Here is a 14466-nt window from a genome sequence, read left to right as displayed (position 1 = left end):
TTTGCGTCGAACATGAAATATGATTTGATCATGTTCATTGTGATACGGTTATTCATTTAAAGTCAAAGAATAATTGTTGTTCTATTTACATGAATAAAACCTTCGATGGTCATACACCCAATGAAAATAGTTTGTTGGATCTCGATCGTAGTGATACACATATTCATAATATTGATGCCAAAAGATGCAAAGTTAATAATGATAGTGAAACTTATTTGTGGCACTGCCGTTTGGGTCATATCGGTGTAAAGTGCATGAAGAAACTCCATAAAGATGGATTTTCGGAATCACTTGGTTACGAATCATTTGATGCTTGCGAACCATGCCTTTTTTGGGCAAGATGACTAAAACTCCGTTCTCCGGAACAATGGAATGAGCTACTGACTTATTGGAAATAATACATACTAATGTATGCGATCCAATGAGTGTTGATGCTCGTGGCGAGTATCGTTATTTTCTGACCTTCACAAGATGATTTGAGCAGATACGAGTATATCTACTTGATGAAACATAAGTCTGAAACATTTGAAAAGTTCAAAGAATTTCAGAGTGAAGTAGAAAATCATCATAACAAGAAAAATAAAATTTCTACGATCTGATCATGGAGACGAATATTTGAGTTACGAGTTTGGTCTTCATTTGAAACAATGTGAAATAGTTTCGCAACTCACGCCACCTGGAACACCACAATGTAATGGTGTGTCCGAACATCGTAATCGTACTTTACTAGATATGGTGCAATCTATGATGTCTCTTACCGATTTACCACTATCGTTTTGGGGTTATGCATTAGAGACAGCTGCATTCACGTTTAAATAGGGCACCATCTAAATCCGTTGAGACGACACCACATGAACTATGGTTTAACAGTAAAGCTAAGTTGTCGTTTCTTAAAGTTTGGAGTTGCGATGCTTATATGAAAAAGGTTTTCAACCTGATAAGCTCGAACCCAACTCGGAAAGTGCGTCTTCATAGAATACCCAAAGGAAACTGTTGGGTACACCTTCTATCATAGATCTGAAGGAAAAACATTCGTTTCTAAGAATGAATCCTTTCTAGAGAAGGAGTTTCTCTCGAAAGAAGTGAGTGGGAGGAAAGTAGAACTTGATGAGGTAAATGTGCCTGCTCCCTTATTGGAAAGTAGTTCATCACAGAAATCAGTTCCTTTGATTCCTACACCAATTAGTGAGGAAGCTAATGATGATGATCATGAAGCTTCAGATCAAGTTACTACCGAACCTCGTAGGTCTTCTAGAATAAGATCCGCACCAAAGTGGTACGGTAATCCTGTTTTAGAAGTCATGTTACTAGACCATGATGAACCTACGAACTATGAGAAAGCGATGATGAGCCCAGATTCCGCGAAATGACTTGAGGCCATAAAATCTGAGATATGATCCATATATGAGAACAAAGTATGGACTTTGATTGACTTGCTCGATGATCAGCAAGCCATGTTAAATGGATCTTCAAGAGGAAGATGGACACTAATAGTAGTGTTACTATCTACTAAGCTCGACTTGTTGCGAAAGGTTTTCGACAAGTTCAAGGTGTTGAATACGATGAGATTTTCTCACTCGTATCGATGCTTAAGTCTGTCTGAATCATGTTAGCAATTGCCGCATTTTATGAAATCTGGTAAATGGATAAACAAAACTGCATTCCTTAATGGTTTTCTTAAAGAAGAGTTGTATATGATGCAACCAGAAGGTTTTGTCAATCCTAAAGGTGCTAACAAATTGTGCAAGCTCCAGTGATCCATCTATGGACTGGTGCAAGCATCTCGGAGTTGGAATATACGCTTTGATGAGTTGATCAAAGCATATGGTTTTATACAGACTTTTGAAGAAGCCTGTATTTACAAGAAAGTGAGTGGGAGCTCTGTAGCATTTCTAATATTATATGTGGGTGACATATTGTTAATTGGAAATGATGTGGAAATTCTGGATAGCATGAAAGGATACTTGAATAAGAGTTTTTCAAAGCATGACCTCGGTGAAGCTGCTTACACATTGAGCATCAAGATCTATATAGATAGATCAAGACGCTTGATAAGATTTTTCAATGAGTACATACCTTGATAAATTTTTGAAATAGTTCAAAATGGAATAGTCAAAGAAGGAGTTCTTGCCTGTGTTACAAGGTGTGAAGTTGAGTAAGACTCAAGACCCGACCATTGCAGAAAATAGAAAGAGAATGAAAAGTCATTCCCTATGCCTCAGTCATAGGTTCTATAAAGTATGCTATGCTGTGAACCAGACCTATTGTATACCTTGCTTTGTGTTTGGCAAAGGAATACAATTTTTAGATCACTGGACATGGGTCAAGAATATCCTTAGTGAGGACTAAGGAGATGTTTCTCGATTATGGAGGTGATAAAAGAGCCCGTCGTAAAAGTTACAACGATGCAAGCTTTTACACCAATCCAGATGACTCTAAGTCTCAATCTGGATACATATTGAAAGTGGGAGCAATTAGCTAGAGTAGCTCTGTGTAGAGCATTGTGGACATAGAATATTTGCGAAATACATACGGCTCTGAATATGACAGACCCATTGACTAAGCTTCTCTCACGAGCAAAACATGATCATACCTTAGTACTCTTTTGGGTGTTAATCACATAGCAATGTGAACTAGATTATTGACTCTAGTAAACCCTTTGGGTGTTTATCACATGATGATGTGAACTATGGGTATTAATCACATGCAGATGTGAATATTGGTGTTAAAACACATAGCGATGTGAACTAGATTATTGACTCTAGTGCAAGTGGGAGACTGAAGGAAATATGCCCTAGAGGCAATAATAAAGTTATTATTTATTTCCTTATTTCATGATAAATGTTTATTATTCATGCTAGAATTGTATTAACCGGAAACATGATACATGTGTGAATACATAGACAAACATAGTGTCACTAGTATGCCTCTACTTGACTAGCTCGTTGAATCAAAGATGGTTAAGTTTCCTAGCCATGGACAAAAGAGTTGTCATTTGATTAACGGGATCACATCATTAGGAGAATGATGTGATTGACATGACCCATTCCGTTAGCCTAGCACTTGATCGTTTAGTATGTTGCTATTGCTTTCTTCATGACTTATACATGTTCCTGTAACTATGAGATTATGCAACTCCCGTTTACCGGAGGAACACTTTGGGTGCTACCAAACATCACAACGTAACTGGGTGATTATAAAGGAGTACTATAGGTGTCTCCAAAGGTACATGTTGGGTTGGCGTATTTCGAGATTAGGTTTTGTCACTCCGATTGTCGGAGAGGTATCTCTGGGCCCTCTCAGTAATGCACATCACTATAAGTCTTGCAAGCAATGCGACTAATGAGTTAGTTGCGGGATGATGCATTATGTAACGAGTAAAGAGACTTGCCGGTAACGAGATTGAACTAGGTATTGGATACCGACGATCGAATCTCGGGCAAGTAACATGCCGATGACAAAGGGAACAACGTATGTTGTTATGCGGTTTGACCGATAAAGATCTTCATAGAATATGTAGGAGCCAATATGGGCATCCAGGTTCCGCTATTGGTTATTGACCAAGAATAGTTCTAGGTCATGTCTACATAGTTCGTGAACCCGTAGGGTCCGCACGCTTAAGGTTTCGATGACAATTATATTATGAGTTTATGAGTTTTGATGTACCGAAGGAGTTCGGAGTCCCGGATGAGATCGGGGACATGACGAGGAGTCTCAAAATGGTCGAGACGTAAAGATCGATATATTGGACGAATATATTCGGAGTTCGGAAAGGTTCCGAGTGATTCGGGTATTTTTCGGAGTACCTGAGAGTTACAGGAATTCGCCGGGGAGTATATGGGCCTTATTGGGCCATACGGGAATAGATGAGAGAGGCCGAAAGGAAGGAGGCGTGCAGCCCCCCTCTGGTCCGAATTGGACAAGGGGTGCGGCCCCCTTTTCCTTCCTCCTCTCCCCTTCTTTCCCCCTTCTCCTACTCCAACAAGGAAGGAGGGAGTCCTACTCCCGGTGGGAGTAGGACTCCCCTTGGTGCACCCCTCCTAGGCCGGCCGCCCCCTCCCCCTTGCTCCTTTATATACGGGGGTAGGGGGGCACCTCTGGACACGACAACACAAGTTGATCTACGGATCGTTCCTTAGCTGTGTGCGGTGCCCCCCTCCACCATATTCCACCTCGGTCATATCGTCGCGGAGTTTAGGCGAAGCCCTGCGCCGGTAGAGCATCATCATCGTCATCATGCCGTCGTGCTGACGGAACTCATCCCCGAAGCTTTGCTGGATCAGAGCCCGGGGATCGTCATCGAGCTGAACGTGTGCTGAACTCGGAGGTGCCGTATGTTCGGTACTTGGATCGGTCGGATCGTGAAGACGTACGACTACATCAACCGCGTTGTCATAACGCTTCCGCTTACGGTCTACGAGGGTACGTGGACAACACTCTCTCCTCTCGTTGCTATGCCATCACCATGATCTTGCGTGCACGTAGGAAAAATTTTGAAGCCTCGCGTCCTGTGCCTTGCTCCTGGAAGCGCGCGTTGAAGCACGCCTCCACATGGTGCCTGAACACCTCCCTCATGACGTTGGCCAGGTTAGAGGCCTTCCAGAGAAGATCCCCTGAGCCCAACCTGAGGGGGGCGCCGGGCGCACCTTCCTATGCGAGAGGAAAAGGTGCCCCAGTAGAGGGTGCGGGGCCTGAGTCGCGATCATCGGGCATGCCAGCCTCCCGAGTGCCCCTGAGGAGGGGCTGCTTCTTCTTCTTGGAGGCAACCTCAGGGGGAAGTGTTGCGCCCTCGCCATCTGAGTTCTCGACCGCTGCGGCCTAGTAGGCGCGCTCGAGGGAGCACACCACGTCTTTCTCATCGCAGGCGACCGTGATGATGCCGCCGCTTCTTGGCATCTTGAGGACGTTGTAGCCGTGGTGCGTGGCTGCCATGAACTTGGCGAGGGCTGGGTACCCAAGGATGGCTTTGTACGACAGGCGAATGTGAGCGACGTCGAAGTCGATGAGCTTGGTGCGGTAGTTATCGCACTTGCCGAAGGTGACGAGGAGACGAATCTGCCCGATGGGGTGCGTGGAGCCATCGGTCACTCCTGAGAATGGCTTGGTGGGCTGAAGCTGGTCATATGGCACCTAGAGCCTGTCAAATGTCTCGATGGAGAGGACATTGAGCCCAGTGCCGCCATCGACGAGTGTATTGGTGACGAGAACATTGCTGATGGTAGGTGAGCAGAGCATGGGGAGCGCGCCTGAAGTGGCCGCGCACTTGAGATGGTCTGAAGAGTCAAAAGTGATGGTGTATTTGGACCACCCAAGCGGATGCGACGCCTCAAGGTTGGGGATGGCCGCGTTCACCTCACGAGCGAACTGCTTAAAGATGTGATGGGAGGTGATATGTCTCCGACTTATCTATAACTTTTGATTTTTCCATGCTATTATATTACCTGTTTTGGATGTTTATGGGCTTTACTAAACACTTTTATATCATTTTTGGGACTAACCTATTAACCGGAGGCCCAGCCCATATTGTTGTTTTTTTGGCTATTTCAGTGTTTCGCAGAAAAGGAATATTTTTGGAACGGAAGCAATCCAGTAGACTTGGAGTAGACGTCAGGGAAGCAATGGGGAAGCCACGAGGCAGGGAGGCGCGCCCTACCCCCTGGGCGCGCCCCCCCACCCTCGTGGCTCCCCTAACCGACTTCTTTTGCCTATATATATCCATATACCCTAAAAACATGGAGGAGCCCAATAGATCGGGAGTCCCGCCGCCGCAAGCCTCTGTAGCCACCAAAAACCTCCGGAGCCCATTCCGGCACCCTGCCGGAGGGGGGATCCCTCACCGGTGGCCATCTTCATCATCCCGGCGCTCTCTGTGACGAGGAGGGAGTAGTTCACCCTCAAGGCTGAGGGTATGTACCAGTAGCTATGTGTTTGATCTCTCTCTCTCTCTCTCTCTCTCTCTCTCTCTCTTGTGTTCTTGAGGTGATACGATCTTGATGTATCGCGAGCTTTGCTATTATAGTTGGATCTTATGATGTTTTTCCCCCTGTACTCTCTTGTAATGGATTGAGTTTTCCCTTTGAAGTTATCTTATCGGATTGAGTCTTTAAGGATTTGAGAACACTTGATGTATGTCTTGCAGTGCTTATCTGTGGTGACATATTCATGTGATCCACTTTATGTATGTTTTGGTGATCAACTTGCGGGTTCAATGAACTTATGCATAGGAGTTGGCACACGTTTTCGTCTTGACTCTCCGGTAGAAAATTTGGGGCACTCTTTGAAGTACTTTGTGTTGGTTGAATAGATGAATCTGAGATTGTGTGATGCATATCGTATAATCATGCCCACGGATACTTGAGGTGACATTGGAGTATCTAGGTGACATTAGGGTTTTGGTTGATTTGTGTCTTAAGATGTTATTCTAGTACGAACTCTATGATAGATCGAACGGAAAGAATAGCTTCGTGTTATTTTACTATAGACTCTTGAATAGATCGATCAGAAAGGATAACTTTGAGGTTATTTCATACCCTACAATAATCTCTTCGTTTGTTGTCCGCTATTAGTGACTTTGGAGTGACTCTTTGTTGCATGTTGAGGGATAGTTATATGATCCAATTATGTTATTATTGTTGAGAGAACTTGCACTAGTGAAAGTATGAACCCTAGGCCTTGTTTCCTAGCATTGCAATACCATTTACGCTCACTTTTACCACTTGTTACCTTGCTATTTTTATATTTTCAGATTACAAAACCTACATCTATCATCCATATTGCACTTGTATCACCATCCCTTCGCCGAACTAGTGCACCTATACAATTTATGATTGTATTGGGTGTGTTGGGGACACAAGAGACTCTTTGTTATTTGGTTGCAGGGTTGTTTGAGAGAGACCATCTTCATCCTACGCCTCCCACGGATTGATAAACCTTAGGTCATCCACTTGAGGGAAATTTGCTACTGTCCTACAAACCTTTGCACTTGGAGGCCCAACAACGTCTACAAGAAGAAGGTTGTGTAGTAGACATCAGGAGGCAGGGGCCTGAGCACCTCCCAGGATGCAGGCAATAACATGAGGCTCTTGGAAGCCCCTAGCCCCAAAGTCCTGGCAGCGGTCGTCGTTCCTTCTTGGTGGCGACGGCAGTGGAGGGAGGCCAACATTTCCCTGAGGACGGTCCTCGCGAGGCTGATCTCACCATGGTCCGCCGTGAGGCTGGTCCTGCCAGCGGTCTTCATGAGGCTGGTCACGCCAACCCTAACGGGGGCCACGATCGTCCTAGTGGCCTCCGCCATGACCTCCTCCATGGTCATAGCCACGGTCGTTGCACTTAGGGTGGCGGCCAAGGCGCCCGTCCCGGACAGCCCTGAGCTCTTGGCAGTCGTTGGTGTTGTGGCTGTGCACGTTGTGGAAGATGCAGAACGAGCGGTTGCCTTTGGAGGACTCAGGGTGATCACAGCCGCACTTCATGTCAGGCTCGTCCATGAGCACCGCCGGGCCCTTGCGCTTCACGTCCTTCTCCTTGGCCTTCTTGTCTTCAGGATTAGCTTCTGGGAGCTCGTTGAGCGAGAGACGGCCTTATTCTGCCCTCACGCACCTGGTCGCCATATTGAACATCTCCAGAGCTGAGCATAGGTCCTTGTGTATGGCAACCTCCTCCTTCATCTTGACGTCTCGAACGCCATCAGTGAACGCTGAGATGATGGCCTCGTCAGACACCTTGCGGATCTTGAGGCGACCGTTGGTGAAGCGCTGGATGTATTTGTGCAAGGTCTCTCCTGGTTGTTGCTTGATGCACCGCAGGTCGCCAGCTGCTGGAGCGCGGTCGCGGGTGCCTTGGAAGTTGGCGATGAAGCGCTCTCGTAGCTCATCCCAGGAGGAGATCGACCCCATCGGGAGGTTTAGGAGCCACGAGTGCGCGCCATCCTTGAGAGCCATGGGGAATCAGTTCGCCATGACCTTCTCGTCACCACTTGCCGCCTCAATGCTCAGCTCATAGAGCTGAAGGAACTCGGCCGGGTCGGAGGTGCCGTCATAGCGTGGAGGCAGATCCGGCTTGAACTTGCCGGGCCAGACGACACGATGAAGCTTTGGAGTGAACGCTCGGCATCCCGCCGTGGCCACGGGGCTCGCCTCGGAGGGGGAGCCATGTCTTGACGCCCGTGCGCAACCACCTCGGGCTGCACGCGGTCTTGACGTGGGGGTGCAGGAGGAGCTGGGAGTGCACGCGCCTCTCCCTAAGGCCGCTACATGACCCGACAGCTTTCTTCATCACGCGCGGGCACCCTGAACGGCTGGTCGCGCTGGGGGGCCTCGCGCCATGGCTCGGGGACGACATCTTGCTGGAAAGGAGGAGGAGGCGCGCTGTGGGCTGCGTCGCCTGCCTGGGGCTGCGGAGGAGGCAGCGAACGGGACATCGCAGGAGCCTCTCCAGCAGCAACGACGAGCTTGGCAATGCGGTCCAGCCAATCCTCGTAGAGGTCGTCGGCCGAATGGTAGCACAGAAGCTCACGCGCCATGAGCATCGCCGACTGCGCGGTCGCCGGCCAGCGATGGGCGTGGGAGGACGTAGCAGTGTCCAGGGTTAGCAACGGAGTGGCGGTGCGGCCGTTGCGTCGCACGAAGGGCGGCAGCGACAAATCCTGTTGCTTGTGGGCTGCAGGGCCGGTGGCAGTGTTGGCCATGGGCGACCGGGAGTGGCGAGGAGCACCATTGCCCGCGGGCGCTGTCTGAGGGATGCGCGTGGCGAGGGCCGCCCAGTGCTCGGCACGAACTCGACGGGCGTCCGCCACGAGAACAGCGGAGCGGTGGCGAAACAACTGACGGAAGAGAGGCTTTGACACGCCCCCTACTTGGCGCGCCAAATGGCGGATTCTGTGCTCCGCAGACCCAAGAAAGGTTTGAACTCAGGGGCGTGTGCGAAGAACTCAACCTCTCAAGCCGGTCGATCCGCTGCTCTCATGACCTAGCTCGCTGAACAAGAAGGAGAAAGACACGACAGTTTACCCAGGTTCGGGCCACCTTGCGGTGTAATACTCTACTCCTGCTTTGTGGTGGGTTAGCCTCGCGGGGGGCTGAGGATGAACTAGTACAAGTGGAAGAACAACCTCAAGAGGCTTGTTCTTGTGATGAGCTTTTGGGGATTTGGTGAGCTGATCACCTAATGCGTTCTATGGTGGTGGCTAGGCTATATTTATAGTGGCCTTGGTCCTCTTCCTCCAAAACTTAGGCGGAAAGGGATCCCACAACGGCCAAATTTGAAAGGGGACAAGAAGTACATCTGATCCTGACGAAAGGTGGTCTTTGCCTGCGAAGCTTCTGATCGTGATGTTGTGGTAGGCTCGGTGATGACATCCATCCTGCCGTTCTGGTGGTCCTGGTCTCGTTGCAAGCAAATAGCAACCTTTGGCTGATTTCTTGGGACTCCGCACCTTCGCTTGCCCCCTTTGCACCAAAGAGGAAACCTGCCGCTCTGCGCCCGCTGACGCGCGCCTGGCCTTGGTCGTCATGGCTGATGTCATTTCAGCCTCATGAGGCTGTGTCTTGCATAGAAATCTCCTCTCCATCAAGAGGCCACCTGTGGAGGCTGCTCCCTCAGGAGGTCTTGATGCCGCCCGCCTCGCGAGGCTTGGCCCCTCGCGAGGTTCTTGTCTTGTCATGGTCGAAGATGGGTCATACCAGGCCATCAATGGAGCCACGCCATGGGCCGTACCAGGCCATCGATGGAGCCACGCCATGGACTAGAGGCAGGCAAGTCTGGGTACCCTGGTTTCCAGAACGCCGCCAACAGCGTCTGGACTCCTTCCGTTGGGAATCCATTGCGTTTGCCCAAATGGCGCATGGATCCGGCGCTAGGTGTGCCGTCGCGGCTTCGCCGGAGGCGGTGCGGTCCGTCTGGCGCCCGAACACAGTGGCGGACGCGCAACCCCTCCGTTGGCGCGCCGAGCATCGGGACACACCATGGGTGTCGTCCGACGAAAACATGTCATGGCCTGCCCGCTATGCAAGGCAGGGGGCACGGGATGCGGCGGCAACCCTCGCGGCGATGGACATCGGCGAGGCGCAGTCGCATTCTCCGGTGCCCCGTATAGTGCAGTAGTCCGGACGTCGCAACCGCGTCGCGGTGGACGTCGCCGGCTCGACCCAGGACGAATCCATCATCGGTCTGACGTTCATCGGCACTGTTATGGTTCCGGGCTCCGACGAGAAAGAGTAGGGCACGAGAGACGACGACGCCTTGAGTCCGTGAGCCGGCTCGTGTCCCATGTGCTGCTCTACCTTGCTAGCGACCGTACCAACACTCTGAGGGGCGCAGCCAGCCGCCGGACGTGGGCACAACGAAGTCGGACGAGTTCCGCTCAAAGATCGCTGCATTGCATGTAATAATATGGATTTTAGGTTTCTAAGGCCAACTCCACCGCGCGACCCCATCCTGTCCGGCCCCGTCCGTTTGGGGTAAAAGGGACAAAGCGGGCGGCCCAGCGCACGGGAGCAAACGAACTTTTGTCCGTTTTGTGTCCGCTTTCGACCCATCCGCGACCCAAGTTTGCACCGCTTTTGGGGTGAAACGGACACCACACGGACGCGCCGGCCGTCTGCGTGTGCCCTTCCCTGGCCCGCCCGTCGGTGGCACAGGGTGGGCCTTTTTCTATCCGCCCCTCCCTTCCTCCGGCTGCACCCCACTCCACTCTTCTCCACCCTTCCCCTCGCCGCCGCCGCCACCACCGCTGCCATTGCAGCCGTGCAGCTCGGACGCGCGCTCGGCCAGCCCCTTCCCCTCGGTGCCGCCGAGCTACCCAACCATGGCCACCTGGTTTGTGCACCCGCCGGTTGGATTTGGGGCGGATCCGGTCGGTCTTGAGCTCGCCCGGCTGTGGGAGGCCGACCCGCGCCATGGACTGGCCAGGCACCTCGCCGGAAGGCCCTGGCAGGGCCGCAAGGCCACATGCAAGCAGTGGCTCGTCCTCTAGCCGCTCGGATCTGCACTATCGGTGGTCCGCCGACAGATACACGAATGGTGGCCGGCCGGGCTCGGTGCTTGCCCTAAAGCTCATTGGCGCACCGTTGCCACTCATTAAGTGCGACCACTGCCCAAGGATGGTCGTGCGCCGCGTGTCTACAACGCCGGAACATCCTGGATGGGTATTCATCAAGTGCTTAAACGACAGGGTATGTGCTCTTTTTAGCTTTGATTTGTGCTCTTGGATTAGACTAGTTGTGTTAACTTTAAATTTTATTGTGTAGAATGGATGCAAGTTTTGGTATTGGGAAGAATAATACATCGATATATTGATAGAGCAAAATTTAGTACATGTTCGTGCACTTTTAACTAGCATAGATGCTGTAGATGAGACAAGTGCACTTGTTGCTAGATTAGAGGCTAGACACGAGACTAGGTGTGAGGAAGCAACATCGACTTTTGGCTTGAAGAAGAAAGGAGGGTGCAACGTCGAGCCTCCTCCACAGATCAACAATGAGTGCATCGAGAAGGCCCTAACCCAACTCAAGGGAGCAGTTATGAAATTTGGGTATCTTTTTAAATGTATTCTTGTGGTTCTTGTTTTCTTTGGCCTTACTTTACTAGTCAAAATGTGATGATGTATTTGTCTTGTACCAAAAATGAATGATGAAAAAAGTTAAGGACTTGCAAAGAAATGTGATCGCGGACAAGATGCGGCCGGGATGCGTCCGCGCGCTGGGCGCACGGCCACCGCATCCCGAAAACTGCCCGGACACAACCCCATTGCCCTACCCAAACGGACAGAATCCGGGCAAAACAGACGTCCGTTTGGGGTCGCGCGGTGGAGTTGGCCTAACTTGAGGTACCCGGGACACGTAAGTGGGTGTTTGAGGGGTCGGATTTGCAAGTCTGGTGTAGATGCTCTAAAACCATTTTATAAACGGAGGGAGTACTTAAGTTTGAAACGGGCCAGGTTAAAAAAAAAAGTTTGAAACGGGCCATTTAGTGGAAAAGATGCATTCGAGTACGCCGTTCACACGTGAAGATTCGTGCAACACCGAAGGCCACCTAGACAATCAGATAAACCCTATCATCCCCTTATCCTCGAGCCCAAGCAGCAAAACGCGAGCAGAGAGCGCAACACGAAGATGGCGACGATGTCCCTCGCCGCGGCCTCACCCCTCACCGCCTCCACTCCCCACGGCCTCGCCGTGTCCGCGCCCCGAGCGCCATTCCTCGGCCTCCGCTCATTTGGCGCGCCGGCGACGCGGTTCGCGGGACTGGCGGCGGCGCCGCGGCCGTCGGGGAGGGGCGATGCGGCGGTGGTGAGGATGGCGAAGAGGGAGCAGGAGCTGGAGGAGATACGGGCCATGGAGACGGAGAATCTGGAGCAGGAGGTGGTGGACCTGAAGGGGGAGCTCTTCCTGCTCCGCCTCAAGCGCTCCGCGCGCCAGGAGTTCAAGTCCAGCGAGTTCGGCCGCATGCGCAAGAGGGTACATTACTCCTGCTCCCTTCCTCGGTTACTGCTCTGAGCATTGGTCATGTAGCCTTTATCTCTGCGCGATATAGCTGTCTCGTTTGGGAACACAGCATCTTATTGGTGGAAATGTTGTGACCAAGAACATGAGGCTCTCTTGCCATTTGGGCTCCTGGAGGCTGGAGCTGTAGTCATATGGTCTGCTCGCTCGATATGTTCAGCTTACAGACTTTTTCACTGAATTCTGCTCTAAGCTAAAATGCTCATGATTCTGAAATGACCGGCTGATGACTGGACCAGTTACTGATACTACTACATAAGAGGGTAGACCGGTAACTTGCAAATTTGCTAGTTGGATGTTTGCTTGATAGTTAAAGCCTAATTGTTCTGATTTGCATTGTATTTTATGGAATGTTGCCGGATAGTGCTGAACTTAGTCATTTGGGGATGGTTTGTGCTCATGCTGCTGGGACAACTGCAGTCTCGAAAGCATCCTAACAGGCAACAGTAGTCCTTGACATTTGCAGGTTTCATGATACAATATTCGTCTTTGACACTTGCGATATGCTAATTAATAATTATACTCATCACCTGCTTGAAGGTTGGAACCTTCATCTCAGCACGGGGTGAACCTTAGAACAAACAGTTAGCAGCGAAATAATTCATATTTTAGAACCTCAGATGACTCCTGTATTAATAGATCTATGGCATTTGGAAATGAATCTATCAAGTTAATGCAGTGTTCTTTCAGATGCCTCAATAGCAGCATGTCTCAAAATTGTCTTTGACTTACGTTTTCATCTTTATATCAGGTTGCTCGTCTGCTGACTGTGAGAAGAGAAAGGGAAATTGAACAAGGAATCAACAAAAGAAATTCTAGGAAGCTTGACAGGAAATGGAAACTGGGTATTGTGGTTGGACCACCACCATCTCTAAGGGAGAAGAAGGAGGAGGACTAGAAAACAGCAAAAACAGGCAATTTGCACAAGTCATTTCACCCCTTATAATGGTTTGTTTTGTAATCCAGAGTACAGCTTTCAAGTCCTTGCTGTTAAAACCAGAACTCATGTTACCATTTTTGTGTGTAAATCTCAGTTTTATTTGAAATTTCTGCTACTTCTTTCTGTGTTAACTGTTTATGTTCTTGTATAATTGACATATGAAACTCTACGTGTAAGGAGTTTATGCTATTCGTCGTCAAGACTAAGTAGCACTCCGTACCTGGCTTACATGATTTCTCATTATGCTCAACCGGATCAAAGTATGTCATTTGATGACATTTCAACCTTAATTCTGTAGGGCAATTTCGTGTTACCATTTAGTTTTCTGCGCCAACAACAAAAACACATGACCTCCCCTCTAGTTTTTTTGTGATTATGCTCAACTGTGCGTTGCCCATTCTTTTGAATCTTTGCCATATCATGAAAATATTCACACTCTTAAAAATGATTTGTCTTCTCAAAGTTAAGAATATTATGTCTGCCTACTTAACCCACCAATTAAAAAAAAGGTATACTGTGCTCAATGAGAAGCTTCAATAATTTTAAGCAGGTAACTGACTTGTTGTTCATTCAGCCAGCTTAACTGTCCAAACTGCTCATTCTACTCACTTAACATTGCTTTGTGTGGGTATATACCCTTAATGATTTAAAAACTACCCGGACCACCTTTTGACATGGTGACCACATCAGCCACTGTCAAGATTGCTCACTTTATTGGACCCTGATGCTAAAAAGAACTGATTTACCTAAACAAAGAAGATAAACTAATGTAAAGAAACATGTTGTTCTACTCATATCTGTAATAATAGCTTTGTGAATTATGGTGCTTTGTTTTGCTCAATTTACTATTTATTAAATATTTGGAAACTTCTGTGAAAATCTCTAATTCCTTTTCTTGTGTAGGACACTCAGATTCTTGTTAGTGCTGATTTACAGTTTCTAATCTACCGTCTAAAGTATGCTGCAGATGTCATGATCAGTTCCATCATTAGTAAGCCCAGACTGCCAGGCAGGCCCTTTAGCCCAAAA

The 14466-nt window shown here is 49.2% G+C and overlaps 1 protein-coding gene across 1 annotated transcript; it reads left to right on the top strand.

Annotated features, from left to right (window-relative positions):
• The first annotated feature begins 12044 nt into the window (after positions 1 to 12044).
• On the top strand, positions 12045 to 13652 carry LOC119323860 (50S ribosomal protein L29, chloroplastic-like). Its single transcript, XM_037597570.1, has 2 exons — positions 12045 to 12452; positions 13249 to 13652. The coding sequence occupies exons 1-2, from the start codon at positions 12108 to 12110 to the stop codon at positions 13393 to 13395; spliced, it is 492 nt and encodes a 163-aa protein (XP_037453467.1). The 5' UTR covers positions 12045 to 12107; the 3' UTR covers positions 13396 to 13652.
• The last annotated feature ends 814 nt before the right edge of the window (positions 13653 to 14466 follow it).

This window comes from Triticum dicoccoides, chromosome 6B, assembly GCF_002162155.2.
Source record: "Triticum dicoccoides isolate Atlit2015 ecotype Zavitan chromosome 6B, WEW_v2.0, whole genome shotgun sequence".
NCBI lineage: Eukaryota > Viridiplantae > Streptophyta > Magnoliopsida > Poales > Poaceae > Triticum > Triticum dicoccoides.
This window is presented reverse-complemented; position numbering and strand designations above follow the sequence as displayed.